This window comes from Pinus tabuliformis, chromosome 5_2 (assembly GCF_031772625.1).
Source record: "Pinus tabuliformis cultivar Carrire ecotype Pingquan chromosome 5_2, CPIR1, whole genome shotgun sequence".
In the NCBI taxonomy this organism is placed as follows: Eukaryota; Viridiplantae; Streptophyta; class Pinopsida; order Pinales; family Pinaceae; genus Pinus; species Pinus tabuliformis.
Genome location: NC_142306.1, coordinates 742,882,057 through 742,909,850, shown reverse-complemented (window position 1 = coordinate 742,909,850; position 27,794 = coordinate 742,882,057). Strand labels below are relative to the sequence as shown.

The 27,794-nt window shown below is 44.4% G+C and overlaps 2 protein-coding genes across 3 annotated transcripts in view; both read right to left on the bottom strand.

Moving 5' to 3' along the window:
- LOC149161374 (D-Tyr-tRNA(Tyr) deacylase family protein) overlaps positions 1-27,794 on the bottom strand; it is a 272,307-nt gene that overhangs the window by 202,859 nt on the left and 41,654 nt on the right. The window lies entirely within an intron of this gene.
- On the bottom strand, positions 488-26,587 carry LOC149161375 (uncharacterized). Its single transcript, XM_089437608.1, has 4 exons — positions 26,480-26,587; positions 1,557-2,436; positions 1,301-1,442; positions 488-1,176 (listed from the first exon to the last, which is right to left on the bottom strand). Exons 1-4 carry the CDS (start codon positions 26,585-26,587, stop codon positions 678-680), a joined length of 1,629 nt encoding a protein of 542 aa, XP_089293734.1. The 3' UTR covers positions 488-677.

The window sequence follows — 27,794 nt, the reverse complement described above, 5'->3', positions numbered from 1 at the left end:
CCCAGCGTTAGCCCAACGTCACTCTGCCTTGGCCTGTGTCAGCCTCTGAAGGCACTACGTCAGCCCTCTGGCCCTTTGCGTCACCCATGCTAGCCCTCTGTGGCACTGTGCAGCTCCTAGCTGCCTCTGCGTGAACCCTTGGCTGCTTCTATGTCCCTCTCTCCGGCTACTGTGTTGATCCTCCTGGTGCTATCTCTGCCTCTCTGCTTCTATATTCACTGCCCTTCACTGCAACTCTGATCACTTTCTCAACTTTCTCAGCAAACCCAGCCCTAGAAAGCAATGTTGCACACATCGCGATCGGGATTTAATCGGCGCCGGGAAAAAATCGGAAAAATCGTTAAAATCGGGAAAAAATCGGGAAAAAATCGGAAAAAATCGTTTGGCACAAAAATATTCATTTTTTTTCATTTTTTTTCATTTTTTTTCAATTTTTTTAATATCTAAACCATCTACAACATAAAATAAATACATTGACACATAAATATGATAAAAAAACTAATATATAAGATGTTCAATATCATTTCTAGCGCTAAAATCACACATAACATTGAATCATGTCCTGAATAGTAAGTCCTGAGTCCCAAGTCCAACTCAGCCTCAAAATATCAACAAAAAATATGATAATGTATCTCATCATGTCATAATGTCATATACAATAAAATGAAAGTCTAATCCTATTGATTTCCTCTGCCCCTCTTGCGAGAATATGGCACAGCTTTCTCTTTCCCTCTAGATGTAGAAGCTGGTGCCTGTGGTGGTGGAAATGGCAGTGGAGTCTGACGTGCTCTAGAAGCTGAAGAACTAGTAGTAGCAGCTACAAGAGGCTGAGGTGGACGGAGACCACGTCCTCTACTGGTGGTAGTGGTAGCCCGGGTAGCCCGGGTAGGCGGTGTCACCTCCTCCTCCTGCTCCTCCAACTCCTCCTCCTCCTGCTCCTGCTCCTGCTCCTGCTCCTCCTCCTCCTCCTCCTCCTCCTCCTCCCCCTCATCCTGCACTAACCAATCCTCAGTGGGATCCATGAGAGGCCTCTCGGTCTCAACCCTCCATTCAGCAGTGGTGTCAATCCCATCCAATGAGATGGCTTCCGTATCAGGTGTCTTCTCTAGTTGTTTCACCCACAATCGAAGATTGTAGTAGACATAGACCATGTCATTAAGTCTATGGGACTCCAACCTGTACAAAGTTCATGAAATAATAAATTAATAATTAATATTATAAAAAAAATATTGTTTAAAACTTTAATGAATTCAAAAATTTATTTGGAAATTTGCAATATTTTAAATGTTTAAGTGTTAACCTATTGCGCTTCTTGTTGTGTATTTTTTCAAATACACTCCAATTGCGCTCACATCCCGAGGAGCTGCATGTTTGGCTGAGGATGCGCACGGCAAGATTTTGCAAAAGGGGTACTCTGCCACCATACATCTTCCACCATGCGTCTACAACAAAATTACAAAGAAAATTTTAAATAAACATAAGAAAAAAATGGAATTTGAAGAAACAATGAAATTTGAAACAAAGTTACAAAGTACATACTACAAACTAAAAAATACCTGGGATTTTAACCGTCCTATCATTGATAGCCATCTCAAAGCCAAATGTGCCACCTGACAACTTATATTGCTCAATTTGTCTAGAGACCTCCATACGTTCTTCTGGAGTTTTCACCATCTTCTGGACACAGGTTAATAATCCTTCCACGACCTCAACATCAAAATTAAACCCACATGCATAAGAAAATGCAGGGTTCAGGAAAAGGCCAGCAGCATGAATGGGACGATGGAGTGTGTTGTTCCATCGCTCATCAATGACCTTCCATAGAAGGAGTTGTCTCTGGAACCCATCATCTCCCTTGTCATCATAGTAGGACCGAATGGCTTCTTTGGCCCTATCCATGGCTTCATACAAATAGCCCATTGCGGGCTTCTCACCATCTACCAACCGAAGAACCTTTACCAAAGGTTCTGTGACAGCGCACACCTCCTGCACTCCCGCCCAGAAGTCTTCTTGGTATGAAACAAGTCTGCAGACGGCCTCTCCTTCTGGTTTGCGGCTCATTGGCGAAGAACGCCACTCCTCTGAAACAAACATTCTCTTCAAATCCCACATAGAATTCAAGAGGGATTGAAGAGATATGAAACTCGTCGCAAACCGTGTAATGGCGGGGCGCACCAACTCTTTGTTGTTGGTGCATTTTCTCATCAAGCTAAGCACAGATGTGTGATTGTAAATAAATTTTGTGATGGTTTTTGATGAGTCAACAGCCTCTTTGACAAAGGGAATTTTCCCTATGTCCTCTAACATCAAATCAATACAATGGGCAGCACAAGGTGTCCAAAATAAAGTAGGATGCCTGTCCATAAGCAATCTACCAGCAGCAACATAATTTGCAGCGTTGTCCGTTATGACTTGGACAACATTTTCTGCACCCACCTCCAAAATAAACACATCCAGCAAATCACATAAATTTTTTGCATCTTTGATTTGATGAGTTGCATCAACAGATTTGATAAACATAGTCCCCAAGGGACAACTAACCAAGAAGTTTATAAGGGTTCTCCCCTTTTGGTCAGTCCAACCATCTGACATAACAGTGCATCCTGTTTGTGCCCATGATGCCCTAAAATCCTCCAATCTTTGGGTGCAGTCACGCTTTTCATCTTGAAGAAGCCGGCCTCTGAAATCATGAAGAGAAGGGAGTTTGTACCCCGGGCCAACACTGGCAACAGCATCAAGAGTAGGTTGGAAAAATGGATTATTCCTTATAATGCTGAAAGGAATATCACTCCAGAGGAGAAATTTTGTCATCAACTTGTCAGCTTTTTCTTTTTCAGTTCTTTTCATCATTGAACCGATAGTTGGTTGTGAACCAGGTGTGGTTCGAGGAACAAAATATGATGATGCAGCAAACGGATTGACTGACGCTGCAGTAGAACCTGTGCCACTTGGCCCACTTCCTTCAACTGACCTTCTTAGTTGCCTTTTGAGTTCTTCTTTGGCGTCTCTAGTGTGCTCTAATTCTCCCAATGCTCTCATGGCTTTTTGGATAATTTCAGCATTTGTCTTTAGACAGGGCCCCACATCACGTCCAGGGATTTGTGCAAGGTGGAACTTCAACCTGTACACCCCCCCGAATATTTCCTTTCCACACAACTTGCAAATCAAGTTTTGTCTATCATTCGGAGTTTTAGGGTCACCATATTCCCAGAAAGGATCCAATTTCCTTGGCATGTTTGTTTTTGAATTTTGAATTTGCAAACCTATGGAAAAATAAGGATTAGGAAATAGGAATTTAGGATTACATAAATGATAATAGTAAATAGTAAATACAAATTACAATTTAGCATTTGCAAAATTACAAGCTAATTATTTCCAAAATCCCAATTTGAATTTCTAAACCCAAAAAACAATGAAAAATCAAAAAAAATAAACAATGTTTAAAGAAAATGAGAAAATAAAAATCAAAAATTGGTTCTCATAGTCATAACAAATAACCCATCCCAAATCAATGAAAAATTTCTAAAAATTCTTTAAAAACAATGAAAAACAAAGTTTTTAGAGAACCAAAACAAAAAAAAATTAATCTACATACCTGGTTTATGGACAAATTCGCGATCTTGGCTTGGATTCCTCCTAAAATCGGCTCCCACAAGCGACGGCAACCCTCTCCCTCCCTTCTTCTCCTTCTCCTCCTTCTCCTCCGCGACGGACTGCTGAATGAATAAACAAAAAATCGATTTTACATATAAAACCCCCGCTGCCCGCGCCTCCCGCGATTTTTTCCTTAAAAATCGCGATTTTTTCGAAAAAATCGCGATTTTTTCGATAAAAATCGTTAAAAAAAATTTCCGCCGATTTTTTGGATAAAAATCGCGATTTGAATCGGCATTTTGAAAAAATCGCGATTTTCCGATTTTATCGCGATTAAATCGCGATGTGTGCAACACTGCTAGAAAGTCAAAATCTTGATCTCTTAGTGTGTTCTACAAGTGACCCTCAAGCCTTCTCTTATACTTTTCTCATTGACAAATCAACAGTCGAAATTAAGTCCCTAATCAACAGCTAAGATTAGACCTGGCTTGATCCATGACTTTGGGACCATTCTAGCACAGTTTTATATTAATACTCATTAATATTAAAAATATTAATTATTTTAATATCTTTCAAACTGTTTAGAATCTGCCCAAACACCTTCTAGGTATTGGAGATCTCATGTGCCTTAGCCTCTCCACCAATTTTCGTGGCTAGAGCACATTTGATGCTACACCAAATCAACACTCCCTCTACGCGAGGACTGTGCTCTAGCAATACTCCTCACTGAGTATCACCCTAATCATCCGCATCGGTCCCTGTGCTGATGCTAGGCTTGCTGCCCATCATCTGCACTGCTGCATCCTGTACTGCTACCCATGGCCCTGCCACTGCCACTGTTGCATCCGTATTGCAACTCCCTCTACATCCGTGCTGCTGCCCATGGCCCTTCCACTCCCACTGCTACATCTGCATTGCAACTCCTCTCATCATGTTGCATCGTGCTGCCCATAGCACTACCACTGCTAACTGCTTCACAGCAACTCAGTTACTGAGAAGTAACTGATCTCCAACTCTGACATCTCCATCAGGCTAGAAACACTCCTGATGCTGAAGCTCCCTCTGTCACTGACAAGTGCTCCCTCTCTGACCTCTGCGCTATTGCAACAACTATGTGCATCTCGCACCGTTGCACACCTCTTTGTGCCATCTTGCACTGGTGCAACACTCCCGTGCTTCTCGCACTGCTACCTCACGTTGTCTTGGGAATCCTGCACTGTAGCTCCCTCTCTCGCTCCATGCGCATCCGTCTCTACTGACATCCGCCAGTGCTGCTACTCCTCTTTGGGGCCCCCGTAGCAAGGTCTAATCCAAGAGGCTGGGTACCTCGAAGATCTTGCCCCTCATTGCCTGTAGTCTGCCTAACTAAAGCTCGATGTCCCCCCCCACTTTCGCTCAAGTGGTGTGTGTGCACTCATGGCACAGTCATCATCTGTCTCCACTTCCTTCTCTGCCCTTGCTGGCACTACCTTGGTCTCAAAGGCCTCTCCCTTCCTCTTCTTCCTTGGAAACTGGGTCATATAATGACCCAGCTCCCCAAAGTGGAAGCATTTGACCTTGGAGAGGTCCTTCTTCCGTTTCTCCTACTTTCCCTCAAATGCTAGGGCAACATCCTCCTCCTGCTCCTTCTTGATTCTGATCCCCTTACCACTGCTTCCCGCCTTACTCAGCCTTCTGATCTCTTCTTGGCGAAGAGCAGCCCACATTTCCTCCCAATCTGGAAGGGACACCCTGCCCAGTATGCTCTGGACAAACACCTCCCAGTCTTCTGAGACTGCGTTCAAGATTGTTCTCACCATCAATTTTGGATCCGGCGTGGCCCCTATGGAAGTCAACTGATCCCAGATCTCCTTCAATCGACCGAGGAAGGGGTTGATCTATTCTCCCTTCTGCATCTGGTATGATCACAGCTGATTTTTTAGTAACATCCTTCTCTGCACAGAAGTATGCTGGTACAATTTCTTTAGGGCCTCCCGCATCTCATTTGTTTCCTTTTCGGCAATATGTGGTATTACATGGTCCTTGACCCCGTCAAGGATGATGCTCTTGGCCCTCACCATTGCCTCCTTGTACTTGTCCTTATCAGCTGGGTCAACTGGGATAGCTATCGTCCTCAAGGCGATGTGCTTGACATGATTCCTGTCTAGAACAGATAGAATTCTGGCCTTCTAGACTACGAAGTTTGAGGCTTCGTCCAGTCTGTCCTAGTCTCTTACCCCATTCACCGCCATCTCGCTGCTCCTCTACTTCCCTCCTGGAAGTTCTCGGTATGACTCCCTCTGAGCCTCGATTTCCCTCCTGGAAACCCTTCTACCAATGTCGAGATGCCCCCACTCCGATCCTTAGTGCCGCTACACCACTGATCCGGATTTCTTGGCTAGAAACCCTCGGTAGCAACTCCCTCCTCCTTGGTCTTGCCCTATTAGGTATTGTTCTGACTACAGTACCCCACCAACTCCACTCTGCAACTTACCCACAGCCTCCTAAACCCCAGCAAACTAAAGGTTAGAGCTCCTAGGCTCTGCGCAATCCCAGTACTGGAAAATCAGCCTCCTCAACCAACTGCATCAACCCTCCTGGCCTCTGCGTGAGACTGCCTTTGCCTCCCTCAGCGTCTGTGCTGCCTCTTCCTGGCTCAATCTTGATGACACAGGCACTGCATCACCCCTTCCTTGCTGCTACTCTATCTGCTAGGAACAGCTTCTGTCACTCGAGACAGTTTTTTTTGCTACTGCTACTCTGCTCGGCTGATGTCCTTGGTTGTCCTGTGATCTGCAACCACGCTCTAATACCATGTCGAAATCTCTAAGTCTGACACGTTAGAAACCCTTCATGCACTTTACTTATTTATTTCTACCTACTTGTTCTGTTAATTAACAAGTTATTTACCATGTAAATACTGGAAATAAATATAAGTGCATGCTCAACACATTACAGATCATCAACTGAAGTAAACAAAAACAAACACACAAGTGACACCGTTGTTTTTGGACTAATGTCCCTGGAAAACCCAACGCGGGAAAATTGGTGCAACTATCTGAGGGTTTGATTTATTAAGCAGTTTCAGAATACAATCTGGGTGCCAAATCCGGCTCACCCAATAGAGAAAATTCTCGGCAGTAGTACCTCTCTACTCAAAAGCAGATATTCTGACTGAGACCCAGAATAAACACTCTAGCAGCTCCACAGCTCCAATCTGCCCCACGAAACCCCAACGTCAGCCTCTACAGACTGCATCAGCCTCTCTCTGGCCCAGTGTTAGCCCAGCGTCACTCTGGCCTGGCTTGTGTCAGCCTCTAGAGGCATTGCGTCAACCCTCTAGCCCTCTACGTCACCCACGTTGACCCTCTGTGGCACTGCGCAGCTCCTGGTTGCCTCTGCGTTAGCCCTGGTTGGCTCTGCATGAACCCTTGGCTGCTTCTACGTCCCTCTCTCCAGCTACAACGCTGATCCTCCTAGTGCTATCTCTGCCTCTTGGCTTTTGTACTCACTGCCCCTCATTGCAACTATGATCACTCTCTCAACTTTCACAGCAAACCCAACCCCAGAAAGTCAAAATCTTGATCTCTTCATGTGTTCTCCAAGTGACCCTCAAGCCTCCACTTATACTTTTCTCGTTGACAAACCAATGGCTGAGATTAAGTCCCTAATCAATGGCTAAGATTAGATCTGGCTTGATCCATGACTTTGGGACCATTCTAACACAGTTTTATATTAATACTCATTAATATTTTATTTTCCCTAAGTTTAGACTTAGGGACTCCATTAAAAATATTAATTATTTTAATATCTCTCAAACTGTTTAGAATCTGCCCAAACCCTTTTTGGGTATTGGAGATCTCATGTGCCTTAGCCTCTCCACCAATTTTCGTGGCTAGAGCACATCCGATGCTACTCCAAATCAACATGATACCCTTTATGGTGCAACTAAATATCAATGTACTTCATGCATGATCTATTGAGCAAGAATTCATTGTTTATTTTCCAAACATAATTTGAATGAGTTGTTGTTTATTAAAATTGGCAACTAGGGCCAAACTCCATGTGGGTCATCTTACTAATGGCAGCTGATATTTTTCTTGGATCCCTCTCATTGAGAGGTGTAGGATTGATCTAAAGATCATCCAATTCCGATAAGTATTCATGGGGATATGAATTTATTTGTGTTATGGGACTATTCGTCAAGGTCGGCTAGCGACCAAATAAACCCCACATGTGCTCAACGTTTTAGTATAAATAGAGGTGCCTTGGAAGTCATTTGGACACACTCACTTGGGATCTCTTTCTCTCTACTTGTCTTTGGGTTTTGGTGGGAGGAGAGATCCTAAGGGACAATGCTCCCCTAATGGAGAAAAGTTCTACGCTATCATGGGAGATGCCCTAGAAGGCTCTACGCTATCATGGAGGTGTTGATTTGAGGTAACATCGGATGTGCTCTAGCCACGAAAATTGGTGGAGAGGCTAAGGCACATGACATCTCCTATACCCAAAAAGGGTTTGGGTAGGTTCTAAACAGTTTGGGAGATATTAAAATAATTAATATTTTTAATGAAGTCCCTAAGTCTAAACTTAGGGAACATAAAATATTAATGAGAATTAATATAAAACTATGTTAGAATGGTCCAAAAGTCATGGATCAAGCCAGATCTAATCTTAGCCGTTGATTAGGGACTTAATCTCAGTCGCTGATTTGTCAACGAGAAAAGTATAACAGGAGGCTTGAGGGTCACTTGGAGAACACACCAAAAGATCAAGATTTCGACTTTCTGGAGCTGGGTTTACTGAGAATGTTGAGAGAGTGACCAGAGTTGCAGCTGAGGGGCAGTGAATACAGAAGCAAAGAGGTAGAGATAGCATTGGCAAGATCAGTGCAGTCGTCGGAGAGAGGGACGTAGAACCAGCCAAGGGTTACGCAGAGTCAGCCAGGGCTCACGCAGAGCCAGCCAGGAGCTGCGCAGTGCCTCAAATGACCAGCGTGAGTGACGCAGAGGACCAGAGGACTAACGCAATGCCTTCAGAGGCTGACACAGGCCAAGCCAGAGTGATGTTGGGCTAACGCTAGCTCAGGAACAGCTGACGCAATCCCTAGAGGCTGATGCTTGGGTTTCGTGGGGCAGATTGGAACTGTGGAGCTGTCGGAGTGTTTATCCGAGGTTTCAGCCAGAATATCTATTTCCGAGTAGAGAGGTACTACTGCTGAGATTTTTCTCTGTTGGGTGAGCCAGATTTGGCACCCAGATTGTATTATGAAATTGCTTAATAAATCAAACCCTCAGATAGTTGCACCGGTTTTCCCGCATTGGGTTTTTTCAGTGACATTAGTCCAAAAACAACAGTGTCACTTGTGTGCTTGTTTCTATTTTCTTTAGTTGATGATCTGTAATGTGTTGAGCATGTACTTGTATTTATTTCAAGTATTTACATGATAAATAACTTGTTAATTAACAGAACAAGTAGGTAGGAATAAATCAGAAAGTACATGAAGGGTTTCTAACGGTTAGACTTAGAAATTCCAACATCGTATCAAAGCGTGGTTGCAGATCCCAGGAGAACTGAGGACATCAGCGGAGCAAAGCAGCAACAGTAGAAAACAGTTGTCCCAAGTGACAGAAGTTGTTCCTAGAAAAGGAGCAGCAAGGAAGGGGTGACGCAGTGCCTGCGTCATCAAGTTCAAGCCAAGAAGAGGCAGCAAAGACGCTGAGGGAGGCAAAAACAGGCTCACGCAGAGCCACGCAGAGGCCAAGAGGGCTAACGCAATTGGCTGAGGAAGCTGATTTACTAGTGTCAGGATTGTGCAAAGCCTAGGAGCTCTAACCTTCAGTTTGCTAGGGTTTAGGAGGTTGTGGGTAAGTTGCAGAGTGGAGCTGGTGGGGTACTGTAGTCAGAACAGTACCTAACAGGGCAAGGCCAAGGAGGAGGGAGTTGCTACCGAGGGTTTCTAGCCGAGAAATCCGGATCAGTGGTGCAGCTGCACTAACGATCGGAGTGGGGGCATCTCGACATTGGCAGAAGGATTTCCAAGAGGGAAGTCAAGGCTCAAAGGGAGTCACACCAAGAAATTACAGGAGGGAAGTAGAGGAGTAGCGAGATAGTAGTGAACAGGGTAAGAGACCAGGACAGACTAGATGGAGCCTCAAACTTCGTAGTCTGGAAGCCAGAATCCTATCCGGTCTAGACCGAAATCGTGTCAAGCACATCGCCTTGAGGAGGAGGCAATGGCAAGGGCCAAGAGCATTATTCTTGATGGGGTCAAGGACCATGTGGAACCACATATTGCCGAAAAGGACATGCAACTGAGATGTGGGAGGCCCTAAAGAAATTGTACCCACATACTTCTGTGTAGAGAACGATGTTACTAGAAAATCCGCTGTGATCATACCAAATGCAGAAGGGAGAATAGATCGACCCCTTCCTCGGTCGATTGAAGGAGATCCAGGATCAACTGACTTCCATAGGGGCCACGCCGAATCAAGAATTGATGGTGAGAACAGCCCTAAACGCAGTCTCAGAAGACTGGGAGGCATTTGTCTAGAGAAAACTAGGCAAGGCAACCCTTCCTGATTGGGAGGAAATTTGGGCGAAGATGTGGGAGGCCCTAAAGAAATTGTACCCACATACTTCTGTGTAGAGAACGACGTTACTAGAAAATCAGCTGTGATCATACCAAATGCAGAAGGGAGAATAGATCGACCCCTTCCTCGGTCGATTGAAGGAGATCTGGGATCAACTGACTTCCATAGGGGCCACGCCGAATCAAGAATTGATGGTGAGAACAGCCCTAAACGCAGTCTCAGAAGACTAGGAGGCATTTGTCTAGAGAAAACTAGGCAAGGCAACCCTTCCAGATTGGGAGGAAATGTGGGCGGCTCTTCGCCAAAAAGAGATCAAAAGGCTAAGCAAGGCAGAAAGTAGCGACAAGGGGATCAAAATCAAGAAGGAGGAGGAGGTGGATGCTGCCCTAGCATCTAAGGGAAAGTAGGAGAAACGGAAGAAGAAGGACCTCTCCAAGGTCAAATGCTTCCATTGTGGGGAGCTGGGTCGTTATGCGACCCAGTGTCCAAGGAAGAAGAGCAAGGAAGAGGCCTCCGAGACCAAGGCTATGCCAGCAAGGGCAGAGAAGGAAGTGGAGACAGACAATGACTATGCCATGAGTGCACACACACCACTTGAGCGGAAGTGGGGAGACATCAAGCTGTAGTCAGACGGACTACAGGCGATGAGGGGCAGGATCCTCGAGGCACCCAGCCTCTTGGATTAGACCTTGCTACGGGAACCCCGAAGAGTTGTAGCAGTACTGGCGGATGTCAATAGAGACGGATGCGGATGAAGCGACAGAGGGAGCTACAGTGCAAGATTCCCAGGACAGCGTGAGGCAATAGTGCGAGAAGCACGAGACTGTTGCATCAGTGCAAGATGGCACAAAGAGGTGTGCACGATGCGAGATGCATGGAGTTGTTGCAACAACGCAGAGGTCGGAGAGGGAGCACTTGTCAGCGACAGAGAGAGTTTCAGCATCGAGGGTGTCTCTAGCCTGACAAAGATGTTAGATTGGGAGATCAGTGACTTACTTCTCAGTAATTGGGTTACATTGCAGCAATTAGTAGTGACAATGCTATGGGCAGCATGATCCAACAGGATGAGAGGGAGTTGCAGTACGAATGCAGCAGTGGCAGTGGCAAGGCCATGGGTAGCAGTGCAGGATGTAACAGTGCAGAGAATGTTGGGTAGTATGCCTAGCATCAGCACAGGGACCGATGTCGAATGATCAGGGTGATACTCAGTGAGGAGTATTGCTAGAGCACAGTCCTCGCTAAGAGGGAGTGTTGATTTGAGGTAGCATTGGATGTGCTCTAGCCACGAAAATTGGTGGAGAGGATAAGGCACATGAGATCTCCAATACCCAGAAAGGGTTTGGGCAAATTCTAAACAATTTGGTAGATATTAAATAATTAATATTTTTAATGGAGTCCCTAATTATTAATGTGAATTAATATAAAACGGAGTTAGAATGGTCCAAAAGTCATGGATCAAGCCATATGTAATCTTAGTCGTTGATTAGGGACCTAGTCTCGGCCGTTGATTTGTCAACTTGAAAAGTATAAGAGGAGGCTTGAGGGTCACTTGGAGAACACACCAAGAGATCAAGATTTCGACTTTCTGGGGCTGGGTTTGCTAAGAAAGTTGAGAGAGTGATCAGAGTTGCAGCTGAGGGGTGTGAATAAAGAAGCATAGAGGTAAAGATAGCACCGGGAGGATCAGCGCAGTAGCCGGAGAGAGGGATGCAAAACGAACCAAGGGTTCATGCAGAGCTAGCCAGGGCTCACGTAGAGCCAGCCAAGAGTTGTGCAATGCCTCAGAGGGCCAGCTTGAGTGACGTAGAGAGCCAAAGGACTGACGCAGTTCCTCAGAGGGCTAGCGTGAGTGACGCAAAGGGCCAGAGGAGTAACGCAGCGCCTCCAGAGGCTGACACAGGCCAAGCTAGAGTGACGCTGGGCTAACGTTGGGCCAGGAAGGGCTGACGCTGCGGTTTCTTGGGGCAGATTGGAGATGTGGAGCTCCCAGAATATTTATCCGGGGTTTCAGCCGGAATATCTGTTGATCTTTCTAAGTTTACTTACTTAGAAACCCTCCATGCACTTTATCTGATTTATTCCTACCTACTTGTTGTTTTACTTGACATGTTATTTACAATGTAAATACTGAAAATAAACACTCGTGCATGCTCAACATATTACAAATCAACAACTAAAGGAAACAGAAACAATCACACCATATGACACCATTATGTTTGGACCAATGTCCCCGGAAAAACCCAATGTGGGAAAACCGATGCAGCTATCTGAGGGTTTTCTTATTAAGCAATATCAGAGTTCAATCTGGGTGCCGAAACTGGCCTACTCAACAGAGAATTTCCTTGGCAGTAATACCTCTCAGTTTCTGACAAATATCCTGGCTGAAACCCCGGATAATCCTTCCAGCAGCTACTCAACACCAATCTGCCCCAGAAACCCCAGCGACAGCCTCTCTCTAAACTGCGTCAGCCCCTCTCTGCCCAGCGTTGGCCCTACATCACCCAGGATGGATCTGCGTCAGCCTTAGGAGGCCCTGCATCAGCCCTCTAGGCCTCTGCATCAGCAACGCTGGCCTCTCTGAGGCTCTACGCAGCTCCCGGTTGCCTCTGCGTGGCCTTGCGTGAGCCCTAGCTGGCTTTGCGTCACTCTCCCCGGCTATTGCATTGTTCTCTCAGCACTATCTTTGCCTCTCTATCTCTCTATACTCAATGTCCCTCAACTGCAACTCCCGATCACTGATTCTATCTCTCTTAGCTAAACCCGCTCTAGAGAATAGAATGACTGATCACTCTGGTGTTTTCTCCAAGTGACCCTCAAGCCTTCTCTTATACTTTTACTATTGACATATCAATGGCCGAGATTAAGTCCCTAATCAACGGCTAAGATTAGATCTGGCTTGATCCATGTCTTTTGGACCATTCTAACACAGTTTCATATTTATCCATATTAATATTTTATTTTCCCTAAGTTTAGACTTAGGGACTCCATTAAAAATATTAATTATTTTAATATCTCCTTAACTGTTTAGAATCTGCCCAAACCCTTTCTGGGTATTAGAGATCTCATGTGCCCCAACCTCTCCACCAAATTTCGTGGCTAAAGCACATCCGATGCTACCCCAAATCAACACTCCCTCTTAGCGAGGACTGTGCTCTAGCAATACTCCTGAGTATTATTCTTATCATCCGGCATCGGTACCTATGTTGATGCTAGGCCTTCCTTCCCAACATCCTCTGCATTGTTGCATTCTGTACCGTTGCCCATGGTTCTGCCACTGCCACTGCTGCATCTGTACGACAACTCCCTCTACATCCATGCTGCTGCTGGTCCTTTCTCCCAGCACTGCATCTGCATTGCACCTCCTCTCATCATGCTGCATCGTGCTGCCCATTGCTACACTGCAACTCAGTTACTGAGAAGTAAGTAACTGATCTCCCAACTCTGACCTCTCCGTTGGGCTAGAGACACCCAGTGATGCTGAAGCTCCCTTTGTCGCTGACAAGTGCTGCCTCTCCGACCTCTGCGCTACTGCAACAACTCCCTGCATCTCGCACTTGTTGCGCACCTCTTTGTGCCATCCTGCACTGGTGCAACACTCTCGTGCCTCTCGCACTGTTGCAGCCTGCTAGCCTCACGTTGTCCTGGGAATCTTACACTGTAGCTCTCTCTACCGCTCCATCCTCATCCGTCTCTACCGAAATCCGCTAGTCCTGCTACTCCTCTTCAGGGCTCCCGTAGCCAGATATAATCCAAGAAGTTGGGTACCTCGAGGATCTTGCCCCTCATCTTCTGTAATCCTCCTGACTACAGCTCGATGTCTCCCCACTTTCGCTCAGGTGGTGTGTGTGCACTCATGGCACAGACATCGTCTATCTCCACTTCCTTCACTGCCCTTGTTAGCGGTGCCTTGGTCTTGGAAGCCTCTCCCTTGCTCTTCTTCCTCAGACACTGAGTCGCATAATTACCCAGCTCCCCACAGTGGAAGCATTTGACCTTGGAGAGGTCCTTCTTCTTCCGCTTTTCTTGCTTACCCTCGAATGCTAGGGAAGCATCCACCTCCTCCTCCTTGATTCTGATCCCCTTGCTGTTACTTCCCGTCTTGGTCACCCTCCTAATCTCTTCTTGGCGAAGAACCACCCACATTTCCTCCCAATCTGGAAGGGTCGCCCTGCCCAGTATGCTCTGAACAAACACCTCCTAGTCTTTTGAGACTACATTTAGGGTTGTTCTCACCATCAACTCTGAATCTGGTGTGGCCCCTATGGAAGTCAGATGATCTCGGATCTCCTTCAATCGACCGAGGAAGGTGTCGATTTGTTCTCCCTTCTGCATCTGGTATGACCACAGCTGATTTCCTAGGAGCATTCTTCTCTGCACAGAAATATGTTGGTACAATTTCTTGAGAGCCTCCCACATCTCAAATGTCGTTTCCTTCTTGGCTATGTGTGGTACTACATGATCTGTGACCCCGTCAAGGATGATGCTCTTGGCCCTCGCCATTGCCTCCTCGTACTTGTCATTATCATTGGGGTCAACTGGGATAGCTATTACCTTCAAGGTGAAGTTCTTGACACGATTTTTGTCAAGTACGGATAAGATTCTGGCCTTCCAGACTGCAAAGTTCAATGCTCCGTCCAGTCTATCCTAGTCTCTTACTCCGTATAGTGCCATGATGCTCCTCTACTTCCCTCTCGGAAGTTCTCGTAGCAGCTCCTCTTGGCCTTGCTCTGTCAGGTACTGTTCTGACTATAGTACCTCACCAACTCCACTCTGCAATATTCCCACATCCTTCTAAACCCCAGCAACCTGAAGGTGAGAGCTCTTAGGCTCTCCGCAATCCCGGCACCAGCAACCCAGCGTCCTCAGCCAACTACGTCATCCTTCCTAGCTACTGCATGGCTCTGCGTGAGGCTCCCTTTGCCTTCCTTAGCCTCTGCGCTACCTCTTCTCAGCTCACCCTTGATGATGCAGGCACTGCGTCACCCTTCCCTTGTTGCTGCTCTGCTAGAAACAACTTTTGTCACCTCGGGACAAATGTTTTCTGTTGCTATTACTCCGCTCGGCTGATGTCCTTAGTCCTCCTGCAATCTGTAATCACGCTCTAATATCATGTTCAAGTTTCTAAGTTTACTTAGTTAGAAACCCTCCATGAACTTTACAAGTTTCAAGTTTCTAAGTTATTTACAATGTAAATACTGAGAATAAACACTAGTGCATGCTCAACATATTACAGATCAACAACTAAAGGAAATGGAAACAATCACACCATATGACACCATTAATTTTGGACCAATATCCCCGGAAAAACCCAATGTGGGAAAATCGGTGCAGCTATCTGAGGGTTTTCATATTAAGCAATATCAGAGTACAACCTGGGTGTCGAAACTGGCCTACCCAACAGAGAATTTCCTTGGCAGTGATACCTCTCAGTTTCTGACAAATCTCCTAGCTGAAACTCCGAATAATCCTTCCGGCAGCGATTCAGCACCAATTTGCCCCAGAAACCCAAGTGTCAGCCTCTCTCTGGACTACGTCGGCCCTTCTCTGCCCAGCGTTGGCACTGCGTCACCCCGGATGGGTCTGCGTCAGCCTTAGGAGGCCCTGCGTCAGCCCTCTGGCCCTCTGCGTTAGCAATGCTAGCCTCTCTGAGGCTCTGCACAGCTCCTGACTGCCCCTACATGAGCCTTGGCTAGCTCTGCGTCACTCTCCCCGACTACTGCGTTGTTCTCCCGGCACTATCTTTGTCTCTCTATCTCTCTGTACTCAGTGCCCCTCAGCTCCAACTCCCAATCACTAATTCTATCTCTCTTAGCAAACCCTACTCTAGAGAATAGAATGACTGATCACTCTGGTGTTTTCTCCAAGTGACTCTCAAGCCTCCTCTTATACTTTTCCTATTGACATATCAACGGCTAAGATTAAGTCCCTAATCAATGGCTAAGATTAGATCTAGCTTGATCCAAGTCTTTTGGACCATTTTAACACAGTTTCATATTAATCCATATTAATATTTTATTTTCCCTAAGTTTAGACTTAGGGACTCCATTAAAAATATTAATTATTTTAATATCTCTTGAACTGTTTAGAATCTGCCCAAACCCTTTCTGGGTATTGTAGATCTCATGTGCCCCAACCTCTCCACCAAATTTCGTGGCTAGAGCACATCTGATGCTTCCCCAAATCAACGATGTCTGTTTCCGAGTAGAGAGGTACTACTGCTGAGATTTTTCTCTGTTGGGTGAGCCAGATTTGGCACCCAGATTGTATTCTGAAACTGCTTAATAAATCAAACCCTCGGATAGTTGCATTGGTTTTCCCACATTGGGTTTTTCCAGGGACATTAGTCTAAAAACAACGGTGTCACTTGTGTGCTTGTTTTTGTTTCCTTCGGTTGATGATTTGTAATATGTTGAGCATGTACTTGTATTTATTTCCAGTATTTATATGGTAAATAACTTGTTAATTAATAGAACAAGTAGGTAGGAATAAATTAGAAAGTACATGAAGGGTTTCTAACGGGTTAGACTTAGAAATTCCAACAGGAGGACAGCCCTTATCTTAGCCACAAGGAAGCCCTAACGCTGCCCTATGGAGGAGTACACAGTCAAGAAGGACAGCGACGTAAGCCCTCTAACGCAGCCATGGTAGAAGCCTAAGTACTCTATGTGGAGGAGAAAGAGTCCACCTACAGCAGCCCTAATCCCTAGCCACAGCAAGAAAAGGAGATTATAAGACAGCGTGAAGAACGTTGAGTTCATCAATGGAGGCTGGGTTAACTGTTGGAGCTGTAGTGACACTTTGGTGGAGGACGAGACACTGTCATGGATGCCGCAGGCTGTCTTGAGGGTCGAAGGCATAGTTTTGTGGGGCTATAACCCTTGGAAAGGACTACCGCAACAAGGGATAGGCTTGTTGTAGCTAGCCGCAGTCCCTATCACACCTACAGGTCTACGTTAGGAAGGTGTAAGGCCTGCTCAAGTATGACAAGCCAACGTGGGATGTAGGAGTGCTGAAGAAGGGTGACCGTAGCCTTGGTAGGGATGTTGCAGCTGATGTGTGAAGGCTGGTAGAGTTGTCATTGATGCCCTAACCAGTCCATGATCACATTGTGAAGGTTGTCTGAATTGTTGTCCAGCGATGCAGCAAACAACAGCATGATATGATATGATGTGACAGCATTGTGGCGAATGTTGTAGCATGATGATGGGTATAGTGATGAAGTATATCACAGCACAATGGTGAGGTGCAGCAGTGTGATATATTGCAACAGCATGATGTACGCAAGTTCATGGTGCTGCAATAGTATAGCACATTGGGACAGCAGTATGGTACTTGGTGCAGCGAATACACAAAGTAGCTATGGTGCAGCAAGCACATGGGTGTCAACATGGTGCAGCAGTGGCACAAAGTACAGTAGTGCCAAACACTGGGACAACAGTGACAGCATGGTGCAGCAGTGCCACAAAGTATAGCAGTGCCAAACACTGGGACAGCAGTGCAGCATAAGGTGCAACAGTATGATGTGTGCACCATGGTCATAAGGTCCAGCATTGTGATGATGGGTGCAACATGGTGCATCATGGTGAGGTGCAACATGATGACAAGATGCAGCACAATGATAGGTGAAGGAGTCACCTTGGAGAATCAGTTGAAGTAGCATGTCTTCAACTGATCTCACGTATCATCTTCTTAGAGATGATCTATGCTCTTATCTAGATAAGTCAAAGTGTTGACTTCGGTTGTAAATGTGCTATCTCTCTCTCTCTGCTGAACTATTGAAGAACATATAAGAAGAATTGATCAAGGGTTTCCCCACATTGGGGTTTGTCCCTGGCTAGCGTCACATCTTGCGTCCTCTTGTCTTGGCTTGTCTTTTGTGATTTATGTTTATGTTCTATTTGCAGTTTACTTTTATGCTGATGTGACTGCTAATCTGGAAAAGGTATTGAGCTAACTGTGAAAATTGAAATAAATTGCTCTAGGCATAGAACATACCTAAAATTAACATTGTTGCTCTTAGTTAAATCATTAAAAGTTTGTTCACAATTGGTGTCAATTACGTTGGCAATTTGAAATTCCATAAGAATTTCTTATACCTTTAGTAATAAATTGCCTTAGTCAAGCTTAGCTAGAAGAGCTCTCCCCTCTCTACCGCATGACCTAGATTTGCCTAACCATTGGGAAAACCCTCGCTAGGTTACGAATATATATTCCTTAGACTTAAAGCAACAAGCAAGGTCACCAAGGTGACAATGGGTAGCTTGCCTAGCAGTTGCCCCTCAAATCTCGCCCATAGGACCAGACTTTTCCTTCACCAGAGTCTAAGCAATAACGGTCCTTAAAGGGCACCATGTAGGTTGATATCTAGTATATGGTATCATACTGCCCTTCAACTAGGAAGAACCACTAAAACCATCACAATAGTTTATTGGAATAAAGCAATGAAGGCATCCTTCAAGCCATTCACTGACAACAAGCACATCCCCTACAAGTGTCGCAAATTCCATGAACACAAACACTTGTTCAAAGTGTTAGATTATGGTAGTAGTGGACAGGTCTTTCAGTCTAGATGATTACTAAGAGGTTAAGGAACACGAGATCTCCAAAACCCAAAAAGGGTTTCACGAGAAATGACTTGGAGACGCCTTAATTAAATTAATTAGCCAATAATTAAAAAGTTCCTAAGTCTATCTTAGGAAAAGTGGTTAATTAAAGGGAATTAATTAAGGAAATTCGATTTTTCTCTAGAGACTTCCACGGATGAAGTCAAGATGGTCTTAGCCATCGGATGAGATGTAATCGTAGTCGTTGAGACTCCAAAGAGAGATTATAAGAACAAGTCGAAGGGCTTGGAGAGGGCATCAATTGAGAGCTGCACAGTTCGACTACCCAGTTGCAATTGTTCAGCAAGGACACAGTTGAAGCTAGGGAAACATCAGAGATAGATGGATCAACAAAGATTTGAGAGCAGGAGTCCGGAGGAATTTTTCTTAGTATTTTTCCAGTGTCTGGGAGATAGGAAGAGGAAGTTAAATTCATCTGCAGAGGAGGCTGCTACAGCTAATGCAAGTTAGCCAGTTTATCCAGAGCGATTTGTCGAAGAGACCACGTTTTAGTTGCCAGTGGTCGAATCGATATCCTAGAGGTAGAGCGAGTTGGTCTAGCAGCTGCAAGAGGCAGAGTTATGTGCTAGGATGAATTCCCAGAGGCTGTGCAAAAATCCAGAGACAGGCAGTGTACATTCTAGGCTACAATGCAAGTGGCCAGGGAGAGTGCGAGCAGGCTAGGAGAGGCCAAATCAATTGCAGAAGGAGACAGGGTGTCTCCAAATTATTTTGCCAGTAGAGATTGTCGAAGCCTTGCCAGAAAGGAAAGCATGTGAATTGTTGAAGAATTTATAATAATAAAACCCTCATCTGCTGCACTGGTTTTTTCTTCGGGCTTTTTCCAGGGACATTTGTCCAAAAATAACTGTGTCAAATTTTATGTGTGTGTGCATATTTCTCAGTTCCAGTTTTTATATTCCGCGGTGTATTTTAATTGGTGAAGAATACAATTGTGAATTTATCATTATTTGTCGTAATATTAATTTACAATTTACAAATAAACTACAATCTGTTAGGAGATAAATATTCAGTAATTGCAATCAAGGAATTTTCAAATGGTATCAGAGCATAAAAGATCGGATCGAAGGCTCCATAAGCGAAGGCAGCAAGGGTTGTGCAATTCAGAGGGAGATCTTAAGCACAGAGAGCCACATCTAAGCAGGTCAACGAGGCAGTGCAAATTGCAGAGTGGCAACAGGCTGATTTCCAGTCCATGTTGGAGGAAAAGTTTGATTTGTCTCAAAGCAATAGCAACAGGAAGTGAGGTTGTCGGAAAGGGTTTCTGGTGAGCAAGATCTAGCATAGAGACTTTCAGCATAAGGGTTTTGCAGTGGCAGATTGGCGCAGGACAAGTAAGAGAAAGCAGAGATTTTTTATTAGAGTGAATTTCCAGAAATTCTTAGAGGGTTTCTAGCATTCTAGTAGCAGGAAAGGAGGTCGTGATTTCCAGCAAAAGAAGGTTGTAAGTTGTAACAAGCAGTACGAGCTACTAGTGTGAGCTTGCCAGTTGAGCCAATGCATGCTTCAGGGTCAACAGTGCATCTGTCAGTACCAGAATAGGTTCTGGGGGTAGAGTGAGTTGTTGAAAAGTAAGGAGTGAAGGTCTTCTTTGACTTGTGGCTTAGTCAAAGAGACCTCAACGTGTCCTTTAGCATGCTCAAGTTCCCTAGAAATTAGGGCAAGTTATGAAGCAGTTCAACTGATGTATTGGAGTGGGAGGCTCAGTTTAGCATCTCCTAGTGTGAGTTAGTTTTGGAAAGTTACATGCGTGAGTCTCAAGTCCAAAAATAAAAACTTGCCAAAATTAGCTAATTCGATTTGCTGATAAGGAGGACCAAGACACGAGTTGTATCATTATTGTATACACGAGTTTGTGTGTGAACTTGTGAGAGGGAAGGTGCGAAGAGAAGCTTGTGCGCATTATTGAAGGAGAGGAATTCTTGCAACAATTGCGCTAGGAAATAAGGAGCATCCCCTATTTAATAAGAGCACCTATTGCGCTAGAAAATAGGGATTTCTGCGAAAGGAAATAGGACTCCAGAAGTGCACAAGGATTTAAGGAGCGAGATCAAGGCTACTTGCAGGTGTTTCAAGCCTAGATCAGGCAGGGAGAACCATTGGTTGACTATTGAAACAAAGTTGTATTGTAAGAGTTCTATTGTTCATTTCTATCAATAAAATTCTCAATCAAGGGGTTTTCCCTGTTGGGTTCCTAGAAAAATATCGTGTTTTGCTACTGTGTGACTATGATTTATTTTTGTTCTATTCCGCTAAAAAATTAGTGGAGAATTTCTGTGTCTTGTGAATAGAAATTAGTTTTCAAAATTGTTCATTAAACAGTGGCAGAATTTCAAAGAAGTTCTACATGGTATCAGAGTTGTGAACAGAATAAACACCAGCACAAAAGAGATCAGTTTATTGTTGGAAAATAGAGACCAGAATATTTAAGAGTGGTGACGAGCCAAAATGTACTGACAACTACTAGGGGGTCTCCCCGGTGTGAAGTCCCAATTAGACCTCACACCGTTTGGGATAGGAGCCCCATCCGGTATGTGGGCCCGACTGCCACCATGAATGTTTCCGCTCTTGGTTATCAAATGAGAAAGTGTCAGAGTGGGGACAAGAATGAAATGCTCAGGGAATGAAACAAAATCAGCCCAAGATTGACAAATTGCAGAAAGAGGTACAAACAAGTCTCAGCAACAATAAGAAGAAATATGCCACGAGAGGGATCAGTGAGCTAAAACCCAATCAGACATACACTAAACAGGAACATGCCAAAAGTTAATTGCAAAGTAGTTCACAATAGGTCACCGACATGGCAAGGAACAAGTAAACACAGATTCAAAAGCAGAACATACATGCAACCACTATGTACCAGTCCATAACATATTGCATGTATGAAAGCACACATACAAATATAGTGAAGTATCAGACAGCTAATACAACCACCATGAGTAAGCATGGGAATCAGTGCCAAAGATAAAGAACATCTTATTAATGTTGCTGCAACTTCAAATACATATCATGCAATTGGTCAAAACCCAATAGTGGAACATGGGTTGCTCATACCATTGCCCAATGCCAAAACCCTAGCCCCACTGCAAATCCACTCTACTAGTTGCCAAGAGCTGAGTGGCTCTAGCTCTCAAGCATAAATCAGCTATTTATTCCTAGCCTCAACTCAAGTGCTAAAGTCCTAGATAATGAGGCCTGAGGGAACATTTATAGAGATGAGGTGATTGTTCACCTACTGTGACCCTTGGCCTTCCCTCGTGCCCTTTCGGCTACCCTCATGACTCTTGAGTTTACCCACTTCTTTCTCAAGCCAAAATGATTGTTACACGCCCACATCAGTCCTAACATAACTACTGATATAATGGTGAGCAATATTTACATTACGATGAAGGAGAGAGAGGGGAGGATGTAGAGGGTCATTGGAAACCCTAGAATGCTTATTGCCCATATGTCGCAACGATGCGGGTGCTTGGTCCTAGAACTGTCTTGTTTTCTTGCCACTCTGCTTCGCTTGCATTCATCAATCCTCTGGTGATGTGCCTTGGAGTTTATTGAGAAGTTCTTGGATCTTGCAAGGGACCACCTAGCTTGCTATGCAAGCTTCATGATATATCCTAAATATTATGCATAGACCGACATCTTGCTACCTTCCTTTTGCCTTGGAGCTAGCTTGACTTCAATATCTGTTGTTGACCAAGATCACGCATTCCTGCAACATCAATCCCTTGGGTCATTTTAGCAACCAATTCGGCTTAAGTGTCTACATAAATGGCAGGGATCTGCATTCGCAACTTCAGTCCTACACATGTACACAATCATCAATTAAGCATCAAGACAAATGTATTTAGATGAAATATAAGAAACAAATATCACAATTAATAATGAGCAAGAATTCTAGCCTTGAAATTGCTTGCAATTTCATGGTCACAAATTTGTGTGTTGCTTTGCTCCATGTCATGGGATCGAGGTGGCACCAATGGTTGCTCTCCTTGAGTGGTCAGATTATTATTGCGATACTATCTTTCATGCTCCTTTTCATCCTCGTCCCACATGTTGGGCATTTTTGCATTGCATTGATTTTAAACATTTGCAAAGGTGTCAAGTCAAATTCCTTGGCCATTTCCATTGAATAACACAACCCTTTGCAACCATTCGAACCTTGCACTGCCTAAATAGTATTTGTGGATGCACACTATATCTACGAAACCCAGGGTTGGCGTGCTTGCTTCTTGAGCCTGCACCCATCATCAACACCCATCGTTGTGCTTCTCATGCCATGTTTCTGGAGGTGAGTGGATGCTTTTCTTTTCATTGAAGTCATGAACCATCTCAAATTCCTCCTTGAATTTGTATCCTTTGTTCTCTTATCTAAATAATAAGACGGGCTTGGCGCTGTAGTGGGAACAAGGACCCTTCAGAGAAATGATTTTCACCAATGATATATGGTAGTCTTTGGTGATTGTTCATGGGCACCGATGTTGCTTTTTTTCATTCAATGAATTAATTCATGCTCCTGGTGAAAATGACGCTTGATAAAATGCTTCTAACGCAGAGATTTCATGCGACTTGAATCAGCACATCCTTATACTCCCTTCATGCCATACGCTTTCCATAAATCAATTGCATGTGTTGTGTTAAGGCTTAGACGATTTCTCAGTGAATTGATTCCTCGTTATATCTTTCCTTCTTGAAGAGACATCAGCAAGAGGATCTTGTGTGGTCGCGTAGTCGCTGAAGGGGTCAGGTCGCACTCGTTGTTGGCTCCTTTAGGGGCAATTTTGCGACCACGCGACTTGGGAGAGGTCACATATTTGCACTGAGGGAAAGTCGCATCCATTATGAACTTCCTCAGACGCGATTTTGCGACCAAGCGACTTGGGAGAGGTCGCAGAGTTACGTTGAGGGCAAGTCGTACCTCCTGGTTGCATGTTGGAATGTGACTCAACAATTTTAGTGGATGTTAGACTCACCGGGGTCGCAATGGTCGCAAAACGTAGCTAGTCACACCCCTCGGTATCTTGCCAAGGAGTTGAACTGCGACCCAGCAACTGTGATGTTGGAATTTCTAAATCTAACTGTTAGAAATCCTTCCTATACTCTCTGATTTATTTCTTCCTACTTGTTTTGTTAATTAACAAGTTATTTACCATGTAAATATTGAAAATAAATACAAGTACAGTCTCAACACATATAGATCATCAACTAAAGGAAAAACAAGCACACAAGTGACACCATTATTTTTGAACTAATGCCCCGGAAAAACCCAATGCAGGAAAACCGGTGCAGCTATCTGAGGGTTTTATTATTAAGCAGTTTCATAATACAATCTGGGTGCCATAAATGGCTCACCCAACAGAGAATGCCCTCGGCAGTAGTACCTCTCAGTCGGAGATAGATATCAACCCCAATCTGCCCCACAAAATCTCCCAGTGTCAACCTCTAGGGTCTGCGTCATCCTCTCTGGCCCAGCGTCAACCTCTCTGGCCCAGCATCAGCCTCTCAGGGCTCTAGATCAGCCTCTGGAACCCCTACATCTCCCACACTGACCCCCCTCAAGCTCTGCGCAACTCCTGGATGCCTCTGTGTGGCCTCTGGCTGCTTTAGCGTGGCCTCTAGCTTGCTCTGTGTCAACCCTCTCCCGACTTCTGCGCTGATGCTCCCCGTACTATCTCTGCCTCTTTGAAACTGCATTCACTGCCCCTCAGCTGCAACTCAGATCACTCCTTCGATTTCCTCAGCAAGCCTTGCCTCAAAAAATTGAATTCTTGATCAACTCGGCGTGTTCTCCAAGTGACCCTCAAGCCTCCTCTTATACTTTTCTCGTTGACAATTCAACGGCCGAGATTAAGTCCCTAATCAACGGCTAAGATTAGATCTGGCTTGATCCATGAATTTTGGACCATTCTAACTCAGTTTTATATTAATTCACATTAATATTTTTTTTTCCCTAAGTTTAGACTTAGGGACTCCATTAAAAATATTAATTATTTTAATATCTCCCAAACTGGTTAGATTTTTCCCAAACCATTTCTGGGAATTGGAGATCTCATGTGCTTTAACCTCTCCACCAATTTTCGTGGCTAGAGCACATCCGATGCTACCCCAAATCAACATGTGAGTGGAAGTGCGACTTGTTTCCTCCATTAGTTTAACACTGAGTCCGACACCCTGCCTCCAGTGAATGCTTACGAATGCCTCCCGCATGTCGCAAACAACGTAGATCATTGTTTATAAAAAACGCATAATAATGGGCTATGAGAAGGTGGAAGGCATCCTACAAATCAGGCCTGTTCCGATTTGGTTCTTCAACCCAACGTGCATATTCATCGTTGTTGGCGGATAAAACGAGGGGAAAGTTTCAATGCTTAGAACTTCATTTCGCCTACAGAATCTCCACGACCGCTTGCAACATCGGGCACGCGAATCATTCGATTGTGATCACCTACAGCTTTGTCATTAACATTCAGATATGGGTCCTTCTGGTGTAATGCCATGCACATCCTTTAGTTGGATTTTCGCAATGTCATAAGAAGCAATGCTGCCATTGCTTAATTGTCATGGTCAGAATTAAGGTTATGGCAAAGTGCTTCATCAAAACCAGCCTTCGCGTGTGTAAGAGATCTACCCTTTGACTATGCCTCATTACAAAATAAAAGGTGTTTCCCATGGTCCAATACTCAAGGCTTTTTTCAACATGGTCATGCGCTATCTCTCGATCTCTTTACACAGGTTTGAAGTCGCCTTCTAGTATGTTGTTAACTATTCGTGGATATCCTTGTATGAGAGACATTCTAATGCTTACCCCACAACGAGCGCTTTACTTATTCATTATAATAGTGTTTAAATTAAGGTAACACTATGGATGATTTGTCCCACTATATATATATATATATATTGACAAAAACAAGCTCCCATCCTTAAGTATACTCAGCGCACTCGACATTAGTTTGTCATACAGTGGCCTCAATTGACATGTACCCAAGCCATCTTCTTTTGATCTCCACCAGCTTTTTCGTGTATCGCATCGTCACAAAAGTAACCTCCCATCCTTAAGTATGCTCAGCGCACTTGACACTAGTTTCTCATATAGTGGCCTCAATTGACATGTACCCAAGCCACCTTCTTTTGATCTCCACTAGCATTTTCGTGTATCGCATCGTCGCAGAAGTCGCAGAGAAGGAGAAGTCACACCAGCCCCTAGATGCTCTGGGAGCGATTCTGTGACTTAGCGACCTTGGGGAGGTCGCATAGTCGCAGCTGAAGGTAGTTCGCATCATCATATCGCAGGCAAGGAGATCGGGTGTGATTTGCGACTTGTGGAGGGGTTGCCCAAGAGGAATGCGACTTAGGCAAGTCGCATGGTCACATTTTGGGTTCAGCTCCCAGCTATGAAGTGCGGTCCTGCGATCTAGGGGAGGTGCGACTTACTAAGGGGTCGCATTGATCACCAAAAGATGTTAGTGCAACCTGCACTTAAAACTAATGCCAATCCCGTTTGACACAATCCCCAAATCGACTTCAAACCTCAGCCAATGCGCTATGTACATTCTCACGATTTTGATGCTCGACCTCTTCTACGGCATATTGTCTATTTTATGCCGCCTCACGGGATATTTTGCGCTCTCCTTTTCTTATGGAATTATTTTCGATGATCTTTTCAAGCTTTGAGGACCTTTTAAATTGATTTACATCTATATCAATAGCCGGAACAGTCAACCTTAAATCTGTGTTTTCCTTTCGACCTGGTGGCCGCAATCTCATAAGAGCCCAGGAGATATTTTCTAACTTCAACACCATGTCCCTGGCAGGAGAATTTTCATCCTAGCAGCAATCGCCTCATAAAGTTTCAAAATCCTCAGATTTACCACTGACACCTGGGACCATTTGATTTTGTTTTTTTTATGGGCAGTGCACCATCAATGGCTCGGCACTTAGAGAAGGATTTTCTCCGAAGAATTCTCGTAAACATACTATTTAACATAGTAGAATATGTGGAACAATCCTTTTCAAATTGGCGTGATATCTCTCCCTCCAGTGTCCCAAACGTGAAGCATGGATATCCATTGTTTGAATCACAACAAAACTTTGAGTTCCTTTTCCTTTAACCTCATATGCCTGGCTTGTGCGATGGCCCACAAGAATCCGTTGGAATACTTTTATGGGTTTACTGCACGTGCTTTGAAGTGTGAGCTTCTTGGTCGTCTTGATGTGTTGCGTTCCAACTCAAACCGTAGCTTGTTGTGTGGTGAGAATGTTAGTACGACCTTTATCCATTTGGACTGCGCCCGGAGCGCAATGGCCGTCACCCAACACTAAAATCTCGTGTGCTCCTTCCATCCTGGGCACATAGATGACTCCTTCACATCCAATGTGTTCATTTGGACATCTGCTTGAATATTTTTGCATTATGTTTGTAAGTCCCATCATGTCTACAATGGCCATCATTAGGGTTGCTTATTGAAAAGTTATTTCCTTTATTTATAGCCATCGCACACATGGTAGATCTAATCTTTCGATGGTGTTCAATGCGTGCTTTCACTTGCCCATGCCATTCATAAAGAACTTGCTTTGTCCCTCTTGTGGTCATGTTCCATCGCCTTTATGATATACTTAGTAGTAATTCTCGTTGTGTATGACATAGGACTTTCTTCTTTCTTTCACCAAAGCGCATATCATTTCCCTTTAATTTGAATGTCCATTAGGCATGCCTAGTCCATTTTAATTGGTGTACACGTTGACTTTGCATGCTTTCATGAGGTTCATGTGAAACAATTTAAACATCCATCACCCCTTCATCTAAGTGATGTCACATTAGGGCATTAATTTAACACAAGCATTGCCTCAATCTCCTAAAAAGAAGATGAAACAAAACCCATTAGTTTACCGAAATGATATACTCATGTATATATTTTGTATGAAAATAATTCACTAAAGGAACATGAATCACAAGCATTTCAAATCAAGGTGTTACAAATTGCATGGGTTGAGCAAATCATGCTTCAAT